At 44.9% G+C, this 23,446-nt stretch overlaps 1 protein-coding gene across 19 annotated transcripts in view; it reads left to right on the top strand.

Moving 5' to 3' along the window:
- Window positions 1-23,446, top strand: part of ppfibp1b (PPFIA binding protein 1b) — a 164,435-nt gene that overhangs the window by 132,178 nt on the left and 8,811 nt on the right. For 15 of the 19 annotated variants that reach the window (XM_078219586.1, XM_078219587.1, XM_078219583.1 and 12 more), the window contains 9 exons: window positions 2,043-2,217; window positions 3,348-3,380; window positions 8,145-8,283; window positions 13,024-13,152; window positions 14,756-14,906; window positions 16,059-16,170; window positions 18,124-18,212; window positions 20,205-20,327; window positions 22,582-22,707. In XM_078219586.1, the coding sequence (XP_078075712.1) occupies window positions 2,043-2,217; window positions 3,348-3,380; window positions 8,145-8,283; window positions 13,024-13,152; window positions 14,756-14,906; window positions 16,059-16,170; window positions 18,124-18,212; window positions 20,205-20,327; window positions 22,582-22,707 (1,077 nt within the window). The remainder of the gene's footprint in view (window positions 1-2,042; window positions 2,218-3,347; window positions 3,381-8,144; window positions 8,284-13,023; window positions 13,153-14,755; window positions 14,907-16,058; window positions 16,171-18,123; window positions 18,213-20,204; window positions 20,328-22,581; window positions 22,708-23,446) is intronic. The other 4 variants (XM_078219591.1, XM_078219576.1, XM_078219578.1 and 1 more) reach the window with 1 other exon arrangement.

Genomic DNA, 23,446 nt, shown 5'->3' on the forward strand with positions numbered 1-23,446 from the left:
TTGTGATTTGTTTCTGATCTTGCCCCAGGGCAGGTTGTTTTTGTATTGCTGTGATCAAGGTTGCCATTGGCCCATGAATTGGGTTGCTGCTGCTTCTGGCACTTGATAACCATTCCAGAATTCTACTTCTCTCTGGATTTGGAATTTGAAATTAATCATTGGATAGAGGTCCAATATATGTACGTTAAACTTTGCTGCCCAAAGCTTCACTCTATGGAAGATTACAAAAGCATTTCAGTTGAAGGGGAAAGGGCCTGCAGTCTGAAATGTGCACACATAGCAACAGTTTAAAATATTAATGATCTGTAATTGGAGGTGGAATTTGTATCATGTTGTGCTAAGTTAGTTGAACCATAACACAAATGTGGACAGTTTAGCGCTGCTGACTGGCTTAACCGGGCTTGTTGTTCTAGTTTCTCATCACTGAAGCAGAAGGGAGAGAATGTGTTTCAAAAGGAATTTATAATTTTCAATTTTCAAACTAAAAATATTGTATGTTTAAGTTTTGAACCTGCCCTTTGAATGTCAGTACTTCTAAAGTACACTGGTCTCCATGCTAGAAATCGCTTCACTGCAACTTGCAACCTCTACTCCTTTCATTCTTTTTCTGCAAACTAACTTTATTCATGATTTTGACTGCAATCTAGATGAAAGTTTTGTTGTTGTAAATGAGTCTAATGGTACTAATTAAAGAAAGGTTAAACAATTCTGAAACACGTGCTGTTTAAGTTCATTGACCCGAACAGGCGCCAGAATGTGGCAACTAGGGGAATTTCACAGTAACTTCATTGCAGTGTTAATGTAAGCCTTGTGACTAATAAATAAACTTTTACTTTAAAGGTGCACTGATTATTGTGGAATGTATTGCTGCTGGTGTGGATAGTATTTTGTTGGGCTTTTTTGAGCAGACTTTCCAACTCTCCCAGAATCACCGTTCATCTTTCATCACCAGAGTGTTGCCCACTTGTACCATATGTTGGTGCCTCTGTTGCCTCCAACTGACATCACTGTGTATAGCGAGGGCTTTGAAGGTCGCCCTGCCTTCACCCTTCATAAACCTCAGCTCACTCGATACTCTCCCTACCACAACTGCCTTCAACCTTACCAGCCTCGAATCTATTAAAAAGTGGCACGGTAGCACAGTGGTTAGCACTGCTGCTTCACAGCTCCAGGGACCCGGGTTCAATTCCCGCCTCGGGTCACTGTCCGTGTGGAGTTTGCACGTTCTCCCCGTGTCTGCGTGGGTTTCCTCCGGGTGCTCCAGTTTCCTCCCACAGTCTGAAAGACGTGCTGGTTAGGGTGCATTGACCTGAACAGGCGCCGTAATGTGGCGACTAGGGGAATTTCACAGTAACTTCACTGCAGTGTTAATGTAAACCTTACTTGTGACTGATAATTAAATAAATCCATTCCTCGTTTCCGAGCAAATCATTTTAATTTACGCTGGATTTATTTTTGCATCATGCTTTCACCAAACCCATTTGGCTAATTCATAACTATGCATCCCAACCTGCACCTTCCATTAATCTGACTTGGGGATTACTGCTTGTTTTCTCATTCATATGACCGATTACCAGGCATTTGAATTCAGTATCACTGTGTAGCCTGGCAGCTGTGGTATTAGCCATCATACCCTTCCTTTGCTCCACTCGGTCTAAATTTGACATCCTTATTTCATTTGGTATTCTTGCATCTGTCGGACAGTCACTCTAGCAGACTGAATTGTTTTAAAGCCAAGTCAGAAATTATTTACAGATTGATATCTATTGTCAGACAGGTAGGTCTCTTTGTATAACTCGTGTAACCTAACAGTTTAGCGGAATCCGTTTGATAGTGTTTTAGCATGCTTTAATAGGAGCCACAATTGTGTTTTCATATTCTGGAGGATCCTGTTTATTATATATGTACGGTTATTTTTGTGAATCCTCATTTACCAAAGTCATGTTTTTAAATTTCCCAGCATCTGTCCTGATGCAATGTTAATGGTTTTTGCTGACACAAGATATCCCTGGGAACTAAAGTATACCATTATTTACATCCAGAATAAAGCGTGTATGGAGATCAGCAAGTTCACAGCCCTGCCACCAAAGCCACCAACTGGGCATCCGAATTCACTGGATGATGATAGTGCAGCCTCTAAGAAGGCCAGAGCTTCTTTTGGCCGTGGATTCTTCAAGATAAAAGGTGGCAAACGAACAGCCAGTGCACCTAACCTGGGTAAGTGAGCACAAATGGTTAAAAAACAAAATGGTGTTTGGGATGTATGTGGTTGACATTGGCAGGGCAGTATTTGTTGCCCATCTCCCGATAGACCTTTATCAGTATAGCTCATCATTTGGAGGTGGGGAATTCATTAATGTTTATAAAATAACTATGTAATTAATTTAAACTAATCTTTCAGATGTTCACTTGTGAAAATGTTGAAATTATGTTTGATAAATGTATGTGTGCTTGTAATTATTTCCCCCTTGCCTTCAATCTACCAAAGTGTGGCTGACTTGTCATGAATAATGTTCAACTTAGTATTCAGGTGGACAATTTGGGTGTAGGAAGTTTTATTGGTCTGTTGTGAAATCTCCAATATTGTGTAGAACCCAGATGTGTTTTGCAGGTGATTAGAAATCCTTTAGTTTATAAACAACTCTCCACTCCGTGCAAGCAGATAAGGAGGGTGGGGGTGGAATATAGTTACCCAGGTGCTCTAGGTTGTTCTGTCGAATGTTTCCTTGTTAACTATTCTGTTAAGAAAAAAACACCTGAAGACTTTTTCAGAGGATCCCAGGGAACAAGGGGATTTCCCATCAGAAGTTGAAACTTCTGGGGACGTTTCCACAAAATCCTTGCGTTGGGACTTCCATAGTGCATCTTCTGGTGTACGCCCAGCCTCTGACTATCCAGAGATTGGAAGAGCTGGGCTACAGTGATGGCACGCTTTCCACTTGTACTATCTGGCTATGGAAGTGTTGTTATGGAATATTTGTTTAAATGATTGAGTTATATAGACTTGCAATTTACTTAATATCGCCTAAAACATTTTGGGGATAAGGCCTGGGTGGGATTGTTGTCAGTGCAGTCTCGATGGGCCAAATGGCCTCCTTCTGCACTGTGGGGTGTCTATGATTCTGAGACAGACCATTTTGGTCCTGCCAACAAAATTGTCTCCTTTGTTTAAATGAAACATCAATACTTGACTGTTTTTGTGACTCTGTTAATGTTGTGATCTTTTCCTGACCGTTCTGATCGGAGTGGTTTGTATCTGTAAATTGATCTGTACTTTACCTTGTTATTCCGCATATTCTGTGCTGCCGTGCTCCCCACGATCATACACATTTTCTGGATGACTGAAGATCGCAGTCGAAGTGCAAGTGCACCGATGCTAGGTATAGTATAGCTGCATGTTTGACTGCACCAATGCCTTGCTATGGACATATCTTCCAGCTGTTTACTACTTTACATGCTCAGCAGAGCTAATAGCGATGCGGTAGTTAAGCTTAAACTAAACAAATTCTACAGCATTTAGCCAACGCAACATGAACTTTAAACTGCAAAATCTGCCTTTAGCTTTCAGTGGAATGCCTTCAGGTGGTATGAACAGTTATTGCTGATAATCATCGTTACTTTAACTCTTCAATTCTTTTCACAACGTGTTTATTCCATGCCCCATTTACTCATCTGGTTATGGACCTGCTGGATTTCAGGGTGCCAAGCTTGGGGAGCTTTACTTTCTCGGTTTATTGTCAGAAGTGAACTTAATTGCGAGTGTGCCTAGTCATAAACGGGGAAGGGCGAGAATAATAACATCTTGCATTTGCAAAGCACCTTTAATCATAGAATCCCGACAATGCAGAAGGAGGCCATTTGGCCCATTGAGTCTGCACCGAACACAATCCCACCCAGGCCCTATCCCCTTAAACCCATGCACTTTCCCTAGCTAGTCCCCCTGACACTAAGGGACAATTTAGCATGGCCAATTCACCTAACCCACACATCTTTGGACTGTGGGAGGAAACCGGAGCACCCGGAGGAAACCCACGCAGACACGGGGAGAACGTGCAAACTCCACACAGACAATGACCCAAGCCGGGGACTGAACTCGGGTCCCTGGCGCTGAGAGGCAGCAGTGCTAACCAAGTGCTACCGTGCCTCCTTATGCAACCATGCCACCTTTAATATAGGAGCAAACAATCTCAATCCCCTTAATTTTCTCCCAAATTGGTTTAGACATCACAGCGGTGAAGAAGCTTGGATATTAAATGACCTGGAATATGCAGCAGTGTAATGCTGGTCAGACAGCCCTGCTTGGTGGTTATGTCATTTATCATGGCCTGTGGTGAAAATTTGATTGAAAGTGAACAGTGTTGAAATGCTCCTGAACACTGCAGTTCATTCGGACTGTTGCTATATTGTACAGTCACTGTCAACTCAGGATAGATCAAAAAATGTATTTTATTTATTCATGGAATGTGACTGTCACTGGCAAGGCCAGCGTTTAATGCCTACCCTAATTCCCCTTAAAAGTAGAGGTGAGCTGCCTTCAAACGTCGCTGTCTGTGTGGTCAAGGTACCCTCACAGTCCTGTTCATTAGGAAGCGAAAGAGATTTTGACCCAGCAGTGTCAAAGGGAGGGTGATACATTCAGAGCTCTCAATGTTTTTCATACTGACACGCTTTTTGTTTCCTTGGAGAAGTGTGCGGTGTATTGAGAAGGTTCGCTTTTGGAACTTGGCTTTATTGTACCTTAGCCAAATTATTTGAGAGTCTGGCACCACAAAGATCCTTGGGTATTGTAATTGAGTTAGCCTTGTACTCAGTGAGGTCCATACACACGAACTTCCAGAAGGGGATGCTGGATAACACTGGGAGGGGCAAGGAAATGGGTGGAGTTTTTTTCACCTCCCTAACCCTGAACCCTAAGCACTCAGCTGCTGTGTCTGGATGCTGTCTGTTGTTCAGCGTAACCTGGAGACCTGAAAGGTTCAGCTACTGGCTGGGTCACTTGCTACTCCATCAAGGGAAAAGCGGCCCCGCTTGATTGGCACTACATCTACAAACATCCACTACCCCCACCACCGACGTCCAGTAGCAGCAGTGTGTACTATCTACAAGATGCACTGCAGCAATTCACCAAAGATCCTTAGACAGCACCTTCCACACCCACGACCATTTCCATCTAGAAGGACAAGGGCAGCAGATACATGGGAACACCACCTGCAAGTTCCCTCCCAAGCCATTCACCATTCTGACTTGGAAATATATCGCCATTCCTTCGCAATCGCTGGGTCAAAATCCTGGAATTCCCTCCCTAACGGCATTGTGGGTCAACCCACAGCACCTGGACTGCAGCGATTCAAGAAGGCAGCTCACCACCACCTTCTCAGGGGCAACCAAGGACGGACAATAAATGCTGGCCAGCCAGTGAAGCCCATGCCCCAGGGTGTAACCATTTTTAAATAACATTTTTGAAGTTTGGCGCATTCAGTCCAGCATTTTCTACACAGCTTGGCGGAAAACCCAGATCGACAACAGAAAGTTTAAAGAATACCACAAAAAAAGTTGGACAGACTCAGCAAGTTGAGGAGCATCTGTGGAGAGAAACAGTTAACGTTTCAGGTCAATGGCCTTTCGTCAGGTGATGTGTTTCACCTGAAATGTTAACTCTTCCTCTCCACAGATACTGCCTGTCCTGCTGAGCCTTTCCAAGCTTTTTTTTTTAATTCCATGACCTTTCCTGCCATTTTGTGTAACTATGCCTGAAGAAAATATAATGCATAAAAGTTCACCCCATTGTTGACAGCTGTGCCTTCGGCTGCTCCACCTTAAGCTTTGGAATTCCCTCTCTAAATTTCCCTGCCTCTCTCCCTCTTCTAAGACAGTCCTTAAAACCCACCTCTCTGAACAAGCTTCAGGTCGCTTGTCCTAATATTTCCTTGCATGCTTTGGTCTCCACTTCTATTTGCCTAGCACTCCTGCGAAGCACCTTGCGATATTTTTGTAATGTTAAAGGTGATTTATAAATTGATGAATATAGCTATTACCTGGTGAGGAGGAAACTTTCAGGTAAAAGCGTAGGTAATTCCTCGGGATACACATGGATAATAGTGTTACAGGCAAGCAAGGTGACTCCCTGGACACTCACTGGAGTAAAGCCTTCTGCCAAATGTCTTGTTTAGATTAATCGTCTAACATTAAAATGCAGTATGGATCTCATAGAGTCATACAGCACAGATACAAGCCCTTCGGCCCACCATGTCTATGCTGACCATCAAATGCCAATCTACACTAATCCCATTTACCAGCACTTGGTCCATGGCATGCTATACCTTGGTGATTTAAGTGCTCATCCAGATACTTTTTCAATGTTGCAAGAGTACCTGCTTCCACCAGCCCCTTAGGCAGCATGTTCCATATTTCCACCACCCTCTGGGTGGAAAGGAATTCCCTCAGATTCCCTCTCTAAGCAAGAGAAGGGCAGCATGGTGGCACAGTGGTTAGCACTGCTGCCTCACAGCACCAGGGATCAGGGTTTGATTCACGGCTTGGGTCACTGTCTGTGTGGAATCTGCACGTTCCCCCCGTGTCTGCGTGGGTGTCTTCCAGGTGCTCCGGTTTCCTCCCACAGTCTGAAAGACCTGCTGGTTAGGTGCATTGGCTGTGCTAAATTCTCCCTCAGTGTACCCGAACAGCACTGGAATGTGGTGACTAGGGGATTTTCACAGTAACTTCATTGCAGTGTTAATATAAGCCTACTTGTGACATTAATGAATAAATAAATAAAAATAAACCACTTACTCCTCACCTTAAACACATGCCGTCTGGTCTTGGATACCTCTGACACGGTGAAAAGATTCTTATAACCTACCATATCCATGTTTCTCAATTTTATATACCTCTATCTGTTCCGATCTCCATTTTTTTTCTTAAATCTATGTTGATTTCATTAACCACATTAAGATCAGTGAGTATTCTGCTTTTTTTCTTCAATGGAAGGATTGTAGACATTTGTGTACTAATTTTTCAAAACTGATGTTTCATCCCCAAGAGGCACCACATGTCCTGTGGGAGGGTGGTTCATGTAAGTAGCAATCACCATGCCATAAAGCCACCGTATTTTCCTCGTCAGCCTGGGCTTACTGCTGTATGATTTCTTGTGGATACAGAGACTGGACTATCCTCAACATGCTCACTTGGTGGTGTGTTGGAGCAAGGACCATAAGTTGAGCAGTTGAAAGGCTAAGACCCTTTGTTGAAGGAGTAGGATAATCGTTGTTGTGTGACCTATTCTCCCATCGTGTGTAACTGACAGGAATATGCGAAGGATTTTCAAATGCAACATGTATTTAAGGCACAGATGTTAGCCAGGTGTTGTTTCTTTTTCCAAAGCTACTGTGGCTCTGCTGAGGGTGTGAAGCATCATGAATAGTAATACAGCTGATCTCGGTCCATAACAGTAAGGCATTTGCAGAGACAACTTCTGAAAATCTAGACAGAAAATCATTCAGAAGTTGATGGTTTGAGTGAACTGAGGGGTTTTTAATTTGCAAAAGTAATGACCCAGACGAGCATCCTTCACCCATTTGTATGGAAAATGTACAGTAGTTCATTCATTTAAGCATTTTTTTTAGAGCATGAAACAGTTTATCATTTAAAGTAATATTTTATGAACCCCACCCCCCACTTATTTGCAAGTGTCCCTGGTCTAATTGTTGCTGCTACCATATTCTTGGTATTTGCAAGGATTGGCAAATAAAGATGTTTCATTCACTGCCTGGGCTGTCAGCGCTGCCTGTTACTCACTGAGAAAAAAAACTAAGTGGTAAAATCCCATGTTTATGCCAAGCAACAGAGGATGGCAGCCCCAGTTTCAAAGCCAGCCACCTTTTATGGTAAGTTTTATTTGTCTTTTTAATGTTATATGCACGGTGGGGTGCTGCTTCGGTGCATTCAAGGAAAAGGCCAATTCGTTGGGCCTAATTCTAGAGGATTCCTTTTAAGTTCCGAGGCTCAGCAGATTTTGACCTTGTTTCCCCCGAGGAGTTTCCTTTTCGTTTTTTTTTTTTAAAGCCAAGAGTCCGTTTTGCTGAGCTGGCTGGGGTGGGGGGGGGGGGATGAACTAACTTTAATTATGTTTTCTCTTTAAAATGTAGCGGAGACGGAGAGAGAATCGGAGCATGTGGATTCTGCTGGTCTCCCACTGCGTCCAGGAGAGGCTGACAGTTGTCAGCTGTTTCCAACCTCTCCAGATCTGAAAAAGAAATCAAAAGGAATCAAAAAATTATTTGGAAAGTAAGCAGCCTGTTTTTAAAGTAAACTTTTGGTGTCTAAAATGATTGGGATAACTTAGAATTTTGTTACTCGTTGGAGTTTAGAAGGATGAGGGGGGGTCTTATGGAGACTTATAAGATAATGCGGGGGGCTGGATAGGGTGGAGGCGGAGAGATTAGAACCATAGAACCATAGAGATCCTTTCCACTTAGTAAGGAAGTTAAAACTAGAGGGCACAGCCTCAAAATAAAGGGGGGGTCGGTTTAGGACAGAGTTGAGGAGGAACTTCTTCTCCCAGAGGGTGGTGAATCTCTGGAATTCTCTGCCCACTGAGGTGGTGGAGGCTACCTCGCTGAATATGTTTAAAGCGCGGATGGATTGATTCCTGATCGGTAAGGGAATTAAGGGTTATGGGGATCAGGCGGGTAAGTGGTACTGATCCACGTCAGATCAGCCATGATCTTATTGAATGGCTCGAGGGGCTAGATGGCCTACTCCTGCTCCTATTTCTTATGTTCTTATGTTATGTGGGAAGGAAGAGATGTTAAGGCAATTTATTAATGTACACGCCCTTATTTATACACTATTTTTTCCTAATTTCATAGAGCTCTTTTTCAGTTCACAGCTGATTACTTCCATTTTGTCAAAAATAATACCACACAGTTACCCCACACGATGTTAAGTATATTAAGTTCACTCCTGTGAATTAATTCCTAAAAAATAACGCACATATGAATATGTATTCTTCTTCAAATCTGCTGGTTTTCTTTGCTCTATATTCTTGAAAGCTGATGTAAAATAGATTATCGCTCAGCCGTATCTTTGTCTGTAGAATATACCTGCCATATGTTATTGCAAAATTAACTGAGCAATGAAATACATACCAAACGTGGTGTGAGAAGATTAAATGTGATGCTCCGTCACAACCAAAAGAGAAAATGGTGGAAAATCTCAGCAGGCCTGGCAGCATCTGTAAGGGGAGAAAAGAGCTGACGAAGCCTTGGCAAAGGGTCGTCTGGACTCGAGGTGCTGCCGGGCCTGCTGAGATTTTCCAGCATTTTCTCTTTTGGTTTCAGATTCCAGCATCTGCAGTAATTTGCTTTTATCCAGTGCTGCTTCACAAATTGAGCGGTTGGGGTCTGGAATGTTCTGCCTGCAAGTGTGGTGGAGGCAGGTTCAATTGAGACATTCCAGAGTACGTGAGATGATTAATGTGCAGGGGTACAGGGGAACGGCACGAAGCCATGGTACTTTTTTTGGGCCCCACACCTCAGGAAGGACATACTGGCACTGGAGCGGGTCCAGCGGAGATTCACACGGATGATCCCAGGAATGGTAGGCCTGACATACGATGAACGTCTGAGGATCGTGGGATTATATTCATTGGAGTTTAGGAGGTTGAGGGGAGATCTAATAGAAACTTACAAGATAATGAACGGCTTAGATAGGATGGACGTAGGGAAGTTGTTTCCATTAACAGGGGAGACTAGGACGCGGGGGCACAGCCTTAGAATAAAAGGGAGTCACTTTAGAACAGAGATGAGGAGAAATTTCTTCAGCCAGAGAGTGGTAGGTCTGTGGAATTCATTGCCACAGAGGGCTGTGGAGGCCGAGACGTTGAGCGTCTTCAAGACAGAAATTGATAAATTCTTGATTTCTCGAGGAATTAAGGGCTATGGGGAGAGAGCGGGTAAATGGAGTTGAAATCAACCATGGTTGAATGGTGGAGTGGACTCGATGGGCCGAATGGCCTTACTTCCGCTCCTATGTCTAATGGTCTTATGGTCTTGTTTGGAGAGCTGGTGCAGACACGATGGGCCAAATGGCCGCCTCCTGATACTGAACAAAATGAAAATCATCTTAATGTTGACGTTTGATTTGAGATATAATTACTGCAGAAGTGATGATTTTGTCTTGCAAGAGTGATCAGATTAGCAGGAAAGGGGGGGGCGGGGAGAGAGAGAGAGAGAAAGAATGGTGTTACAAAGACTAGACCATCAAAAAAGGTTAACATTATTTGGTGCCTTGACCTGGAAAAGCCACCTCGGGCTCTTTCACAGAGCCGCAATCAGAAAAAAATGACCAGGAGTGGCGGCCAAACCTTTGTATCGACATAGATATCAAGTTGTGCTTACCCCAGTCCAACGCCGGCATCTCCACGCCATGGCCAAACCTTTAGTCAGAGAAATTTTCACTTAGCCTTAAAGGAAGCGCTGCAGAAAACTTATAGTCAGCGACCTTCCCCTATTGCACCTCTGCAGACGCTGCCCCAAGCTAGAGTGCTTCCCTCAGCACACAGTCCTGGGCTTTGGATTGTGCAAGTCTGCAACACTCAGTCGGGACAATTCTTTGCACTGAAAAACCAGCAAGTTTTGGGCAGAACAAAGAGCATCTTTCACCGAGTTGATGATCCTCCAGCAGCAGTTGATGTTTGTCGCAGCATGCGTCCCTGGGAACAGCCCGTAGAGCACAGAGTCCCCGTCCCTGGGAACAGCCCGTAGACACAGAGTCCCCGTCCCTGGGAACAGCCCGTAGGCACAGAGTCCCCGTCCCTGGGAACAGCCCGTAGACACAGAGTCCCCGTCCCTGGGAACAGCCCGTAGACACAGAGTCCCCGTCCCTGGGAACAGCCCGTAGAGCACAGAGTCCCCGTCCCTGGGAACAGCCCGTAGAGCACAGAGTCCCCGTCCCTGGGAACAGCCCGTAGAGCAGAGTCCCCGTCCCTGGGAACAGCCCGTAGAGCACAGAGTCCCCGTCCCTGGGAACAGCCCGTAGAGCAGAGTCCCCGTCCCTGGGGACAGCCCGTAGAGCACAGAGTCCCCGTCCCTGGGAACAGCCCGTAGAGCAGAGTCCCCGTCCCTGGGAACAGCCCGTAGGCACAGAGTCCCCGTCCCTGGGAACAGCCCGTAGACACAGAGTCCCCGTCCCTGGGAACAGCCCGTAGACACAGAGTCCCCGTCCCTGGGAACAGCCCGTAGAGCACAGAGTCCCCGTCCCTGGGAACAGCCCGTAGAGCACAGAGTCCCCGTCCCTTGGAACAGCCCGTAGAGCAGAGTCCCCGTCCCTGGGAACAGCCCGTAGAGCACAGAGTCCCCGTCCCTGGGAACAGCCCGTAGAGCAGAGTCCCCGTCCCTGGGGACAGCCCGTAGAGCACAGAGTCCTGCATCCCTGAGCCGCTCGGGATGAACCTCGACAAATACCACTGCATCTCACTCCAGACCTTCTTTGCAAAGGCACATTCCACAAGGAGGTGTGCAATGGCCTCTTCCCCAGCACAGTTACCTAGAGGACAATGTGCAAATGGGGTGAAACTCCTGGTGTGTAGGAAGGATCTGATGGGCAGGGCCTTTCTCACCACCAGCCAAGCCAGGTCTTGCTGCTTGGTTGAAAGTTCTGGTGATGAGGCATTCTGCCAAATGATCTTGACAGTCTGCTCAAGGAACCATCCGACAGGATCCACCTGTTTGTGTGGGGCCTCTGGGGAGTTACGTGCAGACCTGTGGCCAAAGGTGTTTCTCCGCATAAATGTCTCCCTGAGAGCGTTTAGGCTGCAGTGTGGCCAGGCCGATCCTTCGCAACACTGGGGACAGGTAAAACATCAGCACGTACTGGAGGTATCCATTACATGGATGAGTTTCAACTGAAAATGTGTTGAGGCAGAGGAGGAGACAACAAATGCTATAGAGATGGAAGGAAATATTTCTTTGTGAAGGTAGCGAGTGGGCGTCAGCTCAGTTAGAAATTGGATAGCAAGCTCAGACTGAATGGTTTGAGTCACCCTGAGACGGTGGCTAGACAGAGAGATGAAATCTTTCCTGCGACTTCATAGCTAAATCAAAGGCACAGGTACAGAGTTCGTGGCAGGGCTTGAGATGATGGACTTGGCCTTCTCAATGTTTCTATGAAGAAAATTGCAACAGGATATTGGATGATATGTCTGATCATGTGAAAAGGTATGGGCTATTATTTGTGTTTTCAGATGGGGCCCCTTACTGTGGCAGGTACAGAAACCTGATTAAAGAGATTCAAATGTTAATAGTCGCCTCTGAGTCAGAAGGTGATGGGTTCAAGTCCCACTCCAGGATTTGAGTACATAAGCCTAGGCTGGAATTCCAATGCAATATTGAGGGAGTGCTGTCCTGGCCTCCGGTTAGACTGAGGTCCCTGCTCTCGCGTGTGGGTGTAAAAGATCCCATAACAATCTCTGAGCAGGGGAGTTCTTCCTGGTTCCTTGGCTTAGGCTTATGTACTTGTCAGTGGGGTTGAGGGTTTTTCTTTTGGCAGGGAGGGTTGAGTGGTTTTGGAAAGGAAGGGGGAAAGAAGCCGTGTACAATGTCAGCTGATATGAAACTAGAAAAAGATGCAAATTTGAGATTAAGGTGGGGGAAAACCTGGGGAGTTATGTTTTGTTCTCTGTGCTAGTTCATGCTGGCTCCTGCTAACTCGTAGTTTAATTGAATAGTGGATGTTTTTAGTATGATGAGCGTTAGACGGATTTGCTTGGATTTACCTGAGGAAGGCTTCATTAAGAGGCAAGGTGTTGTCAAGTTCCACTAAAAGCCACGATGTTCATTAAATCAGTGATAATAGGGTTGTGAACAACTTGGCCTTGTTATTAAGTGAATGGGTACTGAGTGGGAGGGGTTGCTAACTGCAGAGAGGGGAATGCTGGTCTACTGGCAGAGTGCGAGGTGGCAGCAGTGGCGTGGACTTGGGGATTGCATCAACTGAATTCTTCCTTTTTTGGGTTTTTGTTTACAGGCTTAAACGGAGTCAGTCAACCACCTTTAACCCTGATGACATGACTGATACAGATTTCAAGAGAGGTGGAACCAGAAGTACGTCAGGTTCTAAGCTCGGCTGGTCCCGGGATCTACAGCATGCTAAAACGTATGATACAGTTCAAAATGTAAACACACATTTAATGGGTGTTTTATTAAGATCCTTATCCAATTGTATTTATCCGTTTCTGACTTCTATCTACAGTTCAAGGTAATTGTAGTAGGTTTGTACAGCCATTTGGCACGGTGGCACAGTGGTTAGTACTGCTGCCTCACAGTGCCAGGGACCCTGGTTCAATTCCGGCCTCGGGTCACTTTGTGTGGAGTTTGCACATTCTTCCCGTGTCTGCATGGGTTTCCTCCGGCAGTCGAAAGATGTGTTGGTTAGGTTGATTGGCCGTGCTAAATTGACTCTATTGTCAGAGGCATTAGCAGGGTAAACGTGTGGGGTTACGGGAATAGGGCCTGGATGGGATTGTGGTCGGTACAGACTTGATGGGCCGAATGGCCTCCTCTCCTGTAGGGATTCTATTCTATGATTTTGTTTGAAAACATATAAAGAGTAAGCCTTATGGCCCTTCAAGCCTATTCCACCATTCACTAGACCTCAGCTCCACTACTTACCTCCCTGATCCCCATATTTCTTGATTCATTAGAGGCCAAGATTAATTTTCAATTTGGTGTTGCATGTACTTAACAACTGAGTGGTACAGTGGTTAGCACTGCTGTCTCACAGCGCCTGGGACCCGGGTTCAATTTCAGTCTGGGTGACTGTGTGGAGTTTGCACCTTCTCCTCGTGCCTGTGTGAATTTTCTCCATGTGCTCCGATTTCCTCCCACAGTCCAAAAGATGTGCGGGTTAGGTGGATTGACCATGCTAAATTGCCCCTTAGTGTCAGGGGGAGTAGCAGAGGATAGGTCCTGGGTGGGATTGTTGTACATGCAGCCTCGATGGGCTGAATGGCCTCCTTCTGCACTGTGGGGATTCTTAAAAGAAATGAAACTGAACATCCACAGCTAAATGCAAAATACTGCGGATGCTGGAAGCGGAAGCAATAACCGGCTGCCTGGGGTAGAGATTTTATGCACCTTCTATGTAGACTATAGAAAACAAATATTGGAGTGCCGGAAGCAATTAATTTACTTCACATCCACAAAGTGCAAATTGAACAAAAATGTCACAAGTAAGGCTTACCTTAACACTGCAATGAAGTTACTGTGAAAATCCCCTTGTCGCCACATTCCGGCATCTGTTCAGGTACACTGAGGGAGAATTTAGCATGGCCCGTGCACCTAACCAGCATGTTTTTCGGACTGTGGGAGGAAACAGGAGCACCTGGAGGAAACCCACGCAGACAGAGGGAGAATGTGCAAACTCCACACAGACAGTAACCCAAGGCTGGAATTGAACCTGGGTTCCTGGCGCTGTGAGGCAGCAATGCTAACCACTGTGCCACCGTGCCCACCCTAATATTGGAGGTGGAAATACATGGCTAATTTGCCAGGTTAAATCTTTCACTTATAAAGGGAAAACCATGAATTGGGCTGGGATAGGAGTAACAAAACAACTACAGTTTTTTTTCTATTTCACCTGAGCACTTTGCAGAGTTATTGGGTTGTCTAGATTTTGTGATATGGTAATTTAAACAGAGCTTTGTGTTTTAAATGTAAATCGGCATTCATCAGAGGTGCAAAAATAATTTTCTCTGCAGTGATCTGGATGCTCCATTTGCAAAGTGGAGCAGAGAGCAGGTGTGTAACTGGCTGCATGACCAAGGACTGGGCATGTATGTGGGGGGTTCCAAATCCTGGATCACTTCAGGGCAGACTTTGCTGCATGCATCTCAGCAGGACCTAGAGAGGGTGAGTCACATTACCATAACTTGCATTTTATATAGTGCCTCTAAAATGGGAATGTGTTTTAAGATGCTTCACAGCAGTGTAATCAGACAAAAAAATACCTTGAGCCAAAGAAGGACTTGGTCATTCAGGCTTGGCAAACACACATACAGACAAAGTTGGAAATTCACCTGAGTTCTTCCAGGGCCCTTGCGCAGGAACAGGTCTGCCAGCTTCCTGTTTACATTCTATATTTAGTTAAGAATTAATTGAGTCATCATAGTGTTAACTAAAATTCAAATACGCATACATTCGGAGAAGGATTTTAGGGAGGATCTTAAAGGAAGAGAGGGAGGGGCTTTGGGAAGGAATTCGAGCTTGGAGTCTAGACATCTGTAGGCATGGCCATCAGTGGTGAGGCGAAGGGCGGTGGGACGCCCTATATCTGAGAGAATGTGACTTCCTAAACAGCAAGATGTATGCGTATTTGAATTTCACTTAACACTATGATGACTCAATTAATTCTTAACTGAATATAGAATGTAAACAGTAAGCTGGCTGACTTGTTCTGGCGAACGGCCCCTGGAAGAACTCAGGTGAATTTCCAACTTTGTACGTATGTGTATTTGCCAAGCCTGATTGACCAAGTAATTGCTTGTCTGTGATGTTAAATAAGCTACGCCATCTCGTGGAGTGTGGAAAACACAATTATATAACTGGAAGAACGGTGTCTCTATCTCCTGACTGTTCAGATCAGATTTTCTCAGCATTAGTGCCAGTGGTGGGGCAGCTGTCAGAACTGTCTAGACTAGGTGATTTTTTAAATTGCTTTTCATTTTCAGTCCACAACAAGGAGCATGCAACCAATATCTGGAAAATCCATCTGTCTTCCTTTCTACTTAACCATTTTTTGTTGTTGTGTTGTGCCTATTTTAACAGCATTAAGTTAGGGCAGGACATAGGAGCAGGAGTCAGCATTTCAGTCCTTTGAGCCTGCTCACCATTCAATAAGATCATAACTAATCTGGTTATGGTCTAGCACAGTAAAATATTTCCTAAGAATAGTACACATTGTTATGAAGGATGTTTGTATGGAGAAGTTAGTTCTGATTCAATGTCATTGCAATAATTGGTTCTGAAGGATCAGATCATGTTTTGACTAATCTGTTTGTACAGGAACTTGGGATCAAACATCCTCTGCACAGAAAAAAGTTGCAGCTGTCTCTGCAGGCGTTCGGGTCTGAAGAGGAAGATAACAAAGGAAAGCTGGATTACAATTGGGTCACAAGTGAGTGGAATGGTGTTTCTCACTGTTTAGCAGAGACCTGTAAGGCAACAGTTGTGGTTAGTTGAAGAAACTAAGACTGTTGTATTAACTTGCAGTTGGGGGTTGTTCTATTGTTTCTGGTCCAACTTGGGCAGCATGGCCACCAATGGACACAACATTGAGCGAGAGGCAGGGGAAGAGAGAACTAATATTAACTTAATATTAACCGGGGGGGCACCTTGGCACAGTGGTTAGCACTGCTACTTCACAGCGCCAGGGACCCTGGTTCGATTCCCGGCTTAGGTCACTGTCTGTGTGGAGTTTGCACGTTCTCCCTGTGTCTGCGTGGGTTTCCTCCCACAGTCCAAAGATGTGCGGGTTAGGTGGATTGGCCATGCTAAATTGTCCCTTAGTGTCAGGGGGACTAGTAGGGGAAATGCATGGGGATAGGGCCTGAGTGGAATTGTGGTCGGTGCAGACTCGATGGGCCGAATGGCCTCCTTCTGCACTGTAGGGATTCTATGATTCTACCTGTCTGAATGCATTTCTGAAACCCAGAAGGTTAATCAGAATATTGTGGAGGAGAAGGTTGCCAGGGAAGAAATGTTGGATAGAAGAAAGCCCTTGGAGGAGGAAGAAATCCACTGAAAGATCACGTATAAAAATATTCTGAAAGGAAACTATATGATGTGCTGAGTGAATGAGAATCTGTTTTCCTTGTGGCTGAATGTGGCATTGATTAACAGTCAGAGCTGATCTGTAGGGTCTTTTTGCCAGTAGTTTCTGACTGCCGTTTTCTACGGCTTAAGGGTCCCACTTACTTTTATTTTTCCTCCTACCCTGTATCTTCCTTCCTTGTCTTTCGTGGTCAATATTAGATTCAGGAAGCTCACTGCAATTTTATAACCCTGTGGCCTGAAAAAAGCCAAATCTTCATACTTTTTTTTTTGGCAAATAGACAGGCCCCCTTTTCCTGGTGTTGGCGCTGGAAAAAGGGCCATTTTCAGTGAAAAAAATCAGATTCTTCGACTAAAGGGTAAAACTTCCAAGTGTGGAACTGAAGGAGATAGGTTTTCAATTATGAGAAAAGACTAATAATTGGCCCCATGGGGCCCGACTTTTACCATCAAGTTGCGCCCGTTTTTGGATGCAAAAACTTGGTAAAGTCGGGGGTGAGGCGAGTAGCACGATTCGCACCCGCCTCCGCGCCGGTTCCCCCTTTACTAAGGCACGAAAATGGCCGCGATCAGGACCGCGCCCAAAATGGGCACGACGGCCATTTAAATGTATTTGCATGCATTTAAATTGATTTAATGGGCTGCCCGCCCAAGCTTACCGGCACTTTCCCCCCTTTACCACCGCGTTCGCCCATCCAGAATCGGCACGAAACAGACATGCTCCACAAAAGTCCGATTCGGGCGCTCCAGTTGGTGAGGAGGTAAGTGCTGAGTGTCCAACAGCTCTCTGCTTGAGATCGGTGGGGGAGAGGGGATAAGTCTGGGCGAGATGCTCTGTCAGAGAGTCAGTGCAGACCCAATGGGCCAAATGGCCTCTTTCTGCCCATAGATTCTATTCTATGGAAGTCCAGATTGCAATCAATTGATACTATTTGATAGCGCCCCCCCCCCCCCACTTACTATTTCCACATTCTTGTACACAGAGTAATGTGACTGCTTATCCCCTAATTCATAAGGTATTCCCTTTGTAGCTCTGAGCAGAGTATTCGAGACTACTGAGTATGTTTGTTCGAAAAGGGTGCAGAGGTTTTGAAGCCCTTAAGAGTGCATGCAGTTAATTAAAATGTTGGGTTTTAAAGGCCTCTTTTGAAGCCTGAATATTCTTTATGTTGTTTCAATCCAGTGAAAACCCTACCTTCATCCTTATCGGGCAATTTCAAAATTAAGTATTACAATTACATTTTCCAATGCCGTTTTCTTTACCCTTAAAGCAGTAAATAGAATTTATTTCTATTAGGATGGCTGGACGATATTGGATTACCCCAGTACAAGACGCAGTTCGATGAAGGAAGAGTTGATGGCCGGATGCTCCATTATATGACCGTAGTAAGTACAGTCTTAAATTTTGTTTTAAGTGTGAGTGTTTGTGGTCATTTGGATGCGAGTCAATAGATTTTAATAAATTATAATTACATTTCTAACTGCTTGCTGCCTCTCTTCTTTCATTGGATTTCACAAGAATGATATGGTTCATTAAGTATTTATTTTAGTTTTGACTGCCTCACTTTGCCCAAACCATTCCTAAGTCATGTCAAAGCTGAGGATGTCCTTTAGAATGGGAAAGTGACAGGACCCTCAGGAGGGCAAACAAAATACATAAAATCTTGGAGAAATAAAGTTTGTATTGAGCTTATATCCAAGGTTGAGAATATCCCGTGATACTGCTGAGTAAAAGGGTAGCTGAGTTGTGCAGCGGGTTAGACAATCTGCCAGTTTCCCAGACTGGTATTTCTCAATAAATGTCCTGTTGCTAGAATAACTGTTTGAGACATTGGCAGCAATATTAAAGCACCAGTTGACACCTTGAACTTTTGTTCCAGTTGCCTCAGGCATTCAGTCATTTTCAGTAAAGAGGATTCACTTATATTCAAACAGAACTCTGTGGAGGGGGTCAGGACGAAAGGGAAGAGAAAGTTATAAAATCAAGACTATTATTTAAACAGTGCTCTCCCCGTATCTGCGCTGGTTTCCTCCCACAGTCCAAAGATATGCAGCTTAGATGGATTGGCCATGTTAAATTTCCCTTTAGTGTCCCAAGATGTGTAGGTTAGGGGGATTAGCGGGGTAAAATTTGTGGGGTTAGGGGGATAGGGCCTGGGTAAAGTCGCTGCAGAAACAATGGGCTGAATGACTTCCTTCTGCACTTCGAGGGATTCTAACTCCTGTCTTTAAAAAATATAATCTAAAATGTTAGTGTTGAAGAAAAAAATCAAACAGTTCACACAAATTTGAAGTAATTCAGACTGATTTTATTTTTTTAAATGGTGAATTTCAGACCATTATAAAAACTGTATTTAATCATCGATTCTATTCAGCGCGCGTATTCATGTGACTGCGTGGATATTGTTTTAAATCATAGCGTCTGATGTGCTCAGTTGAGAAAGTAAAGTTGTGTCTCGCTGCATTCTTTGTGCATTGGTCTGGCATTCCGCCACGTTTTTAAAAAAAACTTTCCCTTTGAAGTACCGTCTGGCTTTAGCCTGGGACGTCCAACTGCTGAGTCTTTAAGTCCTAATGATATTGCTGTTGTCATTCACTGTAAACACTATCCCTTGAAACCTTGCCAAGAGAAATGTTATGGAAATTCTACTCCGAGCTACGTTATGCCCGACCCTGGCTGTACCTTAATTTAACTTCAGCTGGTTACAGAGATACGTGCTTCGCTGAAGAGTTAAATTATTGAACTGAAGTAAACACTCCTAATCCTGCTGTTTTTGTGTGTGTATATTAGCAAGAACCTGCCACATTTCCTGTGGCCCTGCTGCTTATACCATTACATTCAATTTTCCTCCTCTTCATTTAAGGAAGTAATTAAAAAGAAACCCGAATGAAACATTTAAAATGTTGTGTAAGCTGAATCAAAACAAGAAGGGACTTCTAAAATGCTGTTTATCTCATTTCAGGACATCCCAGAGCACTTCAGTCACTGATACATAGATTAATGCTGCACAATTTTGGAAAATTAAGACCAATATATTTACTACCTCATTAGCCACATCTTTTAAGTGCTATTTTATTGATCATTTGTGATGATATATCAGTAATGTCGTACCATTTTATCCCACCCATTTTCAATGTGTTGTATCCATAGAATCCCAACAGTACAGAAGGAGGCCATTCGGCCCATCTAGTCTGTACCCACCCAGGCCCTATTCCAGTAACCCCACACATTTACCCAGATTATCCCCCTGACACTAGGGTCAATTTAGCATGGCCAATCAACCTAACCCGCACATTTTTGGACCTTGTATCGTGTGAGGATCTGGTACGGTTTCTCCCTCGAGTTAATATTTTTCTGATTCTTTGTTTATTTTATAGGATGACCTGTTGTCACTGAAAGTTGGAAGTGTTCTCCATCACCTCAGCATCAAGAGGGCAATTCAAGTTCTCAGAATAAATAATTTTGAAGCCAATTGTCTTCGTAGAAGGCCGTCTGATGAGGTACGAGTCAAGGTTGCTACGGGGCGATTGAAGCCATCGTGCTTTGGAGCGTGAACATGTTTCACCAAGGAGCAGCAAGATGCTAGTTTGAATCTCCTCCCCCTCTGGGGGTAGTGTTGAGTGAAGGCTGGGCACTTCTGACTGTGCCATAAATAGTGAGAGAATCAGAAAGTAGAAGTCGAATAAACTGGGATTGTTTTCACTGGAAAGACGGAGGCTGAGGGGAGACCTAATGGAGGTCTCCAAAATGATGAGAGACATTGACAGGGCGGAAGTGTCAATTACAAGGGGACACAGGTTCAAGATGAGATGGGGAAAGTTTAAGTGAGATGGGTGGGGGAAGTTTTTCATGCAGAGAGTGGTGGGTGCCTGGAACACGCTGCCAGAGGAGGTGGTGGAAGCAGGAACATTAGCAACATTTAAGAGGCATCCAGATGGGTACATGAATAGGGAGGGAATAGAGGGATACGGACGGAGTAAGGGCAGGTTTTTTTTTTCAGTTCAGTTCGGGCATCACGTTCAGCACAGGCTTGGAGGGCCGAAGGGCCTGTTCCTGTGCTGTATTTTTCTTTGTTCTTTGTAATTCATGGGATTGCGTTGGAGTGAATTGGTTGATTAGAAAAATGCAGGAGAAAGTTAAGGGATGAATATTGTCTCAAAAAAACTTTTATCTTCCTGTGCAGCTGTTCATTCTCACCGCTAAGTAGGTGGCACGTCACCTCGTGCTGCTGGTGTTGCTTGCTTAGGACAGGACCGCAACACATATCATTGTTCTCTCAGTTACATGAAGCTTTTAATTTAGCAGCCTTTGTGAGCAATTGTACCAACCTGATTTGTTATTGTTAACTCCTGGAAACCTGAAGGCGATTGGGCACTTAGAATCCTAGAGTCTCTACAGTGCAGAAAGAGGCCATTCAGCCCATCATAAGATGTAGGAGCAGAATTAGACACTCGGCCCATCGAGTCTGCTCCGCCATTCAATCGTGGCTGCTATTTTTCTCATCCCCATTCTCCTGCCTTTTCCCCATAACCCCTGATCCCCTTATTAATCAAGAACCTATCTATCTCTGTCTTAAAGACACTCAATGACCCAGCCTCCACAGCCTTCTGCGGCAAAGAGTTCCACAGATTCACCACTCTCTGGCTGAATAAATTCCTCCTCATCTCTGTTTTAAAGGATTGTCCCTTTAGCCTGAGGTTGTGCCCTCTGGTTCTAGTTTTTCCTACTAATGGAAGCATCCTCTCCACGTCCACTCTATCCAGGCCTCACAATATCCTGTAAGTTTCAATAAGATCTCCCTGCGTCCTTCTAAACTCCAAAGAGTACAGACCCAGAGTCCTCAATCGTTCCTCGTACGACAAGCTCTTCATTCCAGGGATCATTCTCGTGAACCTCCGTCGAGTCTGTACCGACCACAATCCCACCCTATTCCCGTAACCCCACGTATTTACCCTGACACTAGGGTTAATTTAGCATGGCCAATTAACCTAACCCGCACACCTTTGGACTGTGGGAGGAAACCGGAGCACCCGGAGGAAACCCAGGCAGACACGGGGAGAACGTGTAAACTCCCCACAGACCGTGATCCAAGCCGGGAATCGAACCCGGGTCCCTGGCGCTGTGAGGCAACAGTGCTAACCACTGTGCCACCGTGCCGCAAGCATGTATCTAGTGAGAAAGAACTTGCGTTTATGTGGCACCTTTCCACGACCCGGATATTCCAAAATTCTTTTGAAAGAAGCATGCTGTTATAAAGTAAAGTTTATTTATTAGTCACAAGTAAGGCTTACATTAACAGTGCAATGAAGTTATTGTGAAAATCCCCTAGTCGCCACACTCCGACGCCCGTTCGGGTCAAAGCACCCTAACCAGCAGGTCTTTCAGAATGTGGGAGGAAACCGGAGCACCCGGAGGAAACCCATGCAGACACGGGGAGAACGTGCAAACTCCACACAGACAGTGACCCCAGCCGGGAATCGAACCCGGGTGCTGTGAGGCAGCAGCGCTAACCACTGTGCCACCGTGCCGCACAGTGCAGAAAGAGGCCATTTGACCCATCGAGTCTGCACCGACCACAATCCCACCCTATTCCCGTAACCCCACATATTTACCCTGAGACTAGGATCAATTTATCCCCATGTACAGTGGGGGGGGGGGCGGGGATGCAGGCGGGTGCATAGGATTTCAGCCTGCGTAATCTCTTAAAACTTGAGGAATGACCATTCAAATCGTACATAATTTTTTATTTCCTAGAATAACATCACTCCTGCAGAAGTCTCCCAGTGGACAAATCATCGGGTGATGGAATGGCTGCGCTCGGCAGATCTGGCAGAATATGCACCCAATCTACGTGGCAGTGGTGTGCATGGCGGATTAATGGTAAGAGGAAGATTTATTCCAAGTTGAATACTGCCTTAGTTAATGTCCTGTCAACACTGAGATACAGAGTGAATAACTGACATCACTGTAACTATCTGAATGAAGCGAGCGATAAAGTGGATGCTGAGGGAGACAGCTTGCCACAGAGTGTGTTGGCAACGGACACATTAGAAGGAGAGATGGTTTGTAAGAAAAAGGTTTTATTAAGAAAAACATGTGGATGCTGAACATCAGCAAATAAAAACAAAATACTGCCAATACTCTGCAGGTTAGGCAGCATCTGTGGAAGCTTCAGATCAATGACCTTTCCATCAGAACTGGGAAACGAGGGAGATTAGCAATTTTAAACAAGTGAGGAGGCAGAGGGGAAAGAGTAACGAAAACAGGAACTGCTGGAAAATCCCAGCAGGTCCGACAGCATCTGTGGAGAGAGAATAGAGCCAACGTTTCGAGTCTGGATGACACTGAGCTGACAAAGGGTCACCTAGACTCGAAACGTTGGCTCTATTCTATCTCATGATGTGGAGATGCCGGCTTTGGACTGGGGTAAACACAGTAAGAAGTCTAACAACACCAGGTTAAAGTCTAACCTGGTGTTGTGAGACTTCTTATTCTATTCTATCTCCACAGATGCTGTCAGACCTGCTGAGATTTTCCAGCATTTTCTGTTTTTGTTTCAGATTCCCAGCATCCACACAAATTGCCTTTTTCTTGGGGGGGACAAAAGGAGTTGGACTGG

Source organism: Mustelus asterias, chromosome 9 (assembly GCF_964213995.1).
Source record: "Mustelus asterias chromosome 9, sMusAst1.hap1.1, whole genome shotgun sequence".
Taxonomy (NCBI): domain Eukaryota; kingdom Metazoa; phylum Chordata; class Chondrichthyes; order Carcharhiniformes; family Triakidae; genus Mustelus; species Mustelus asterias.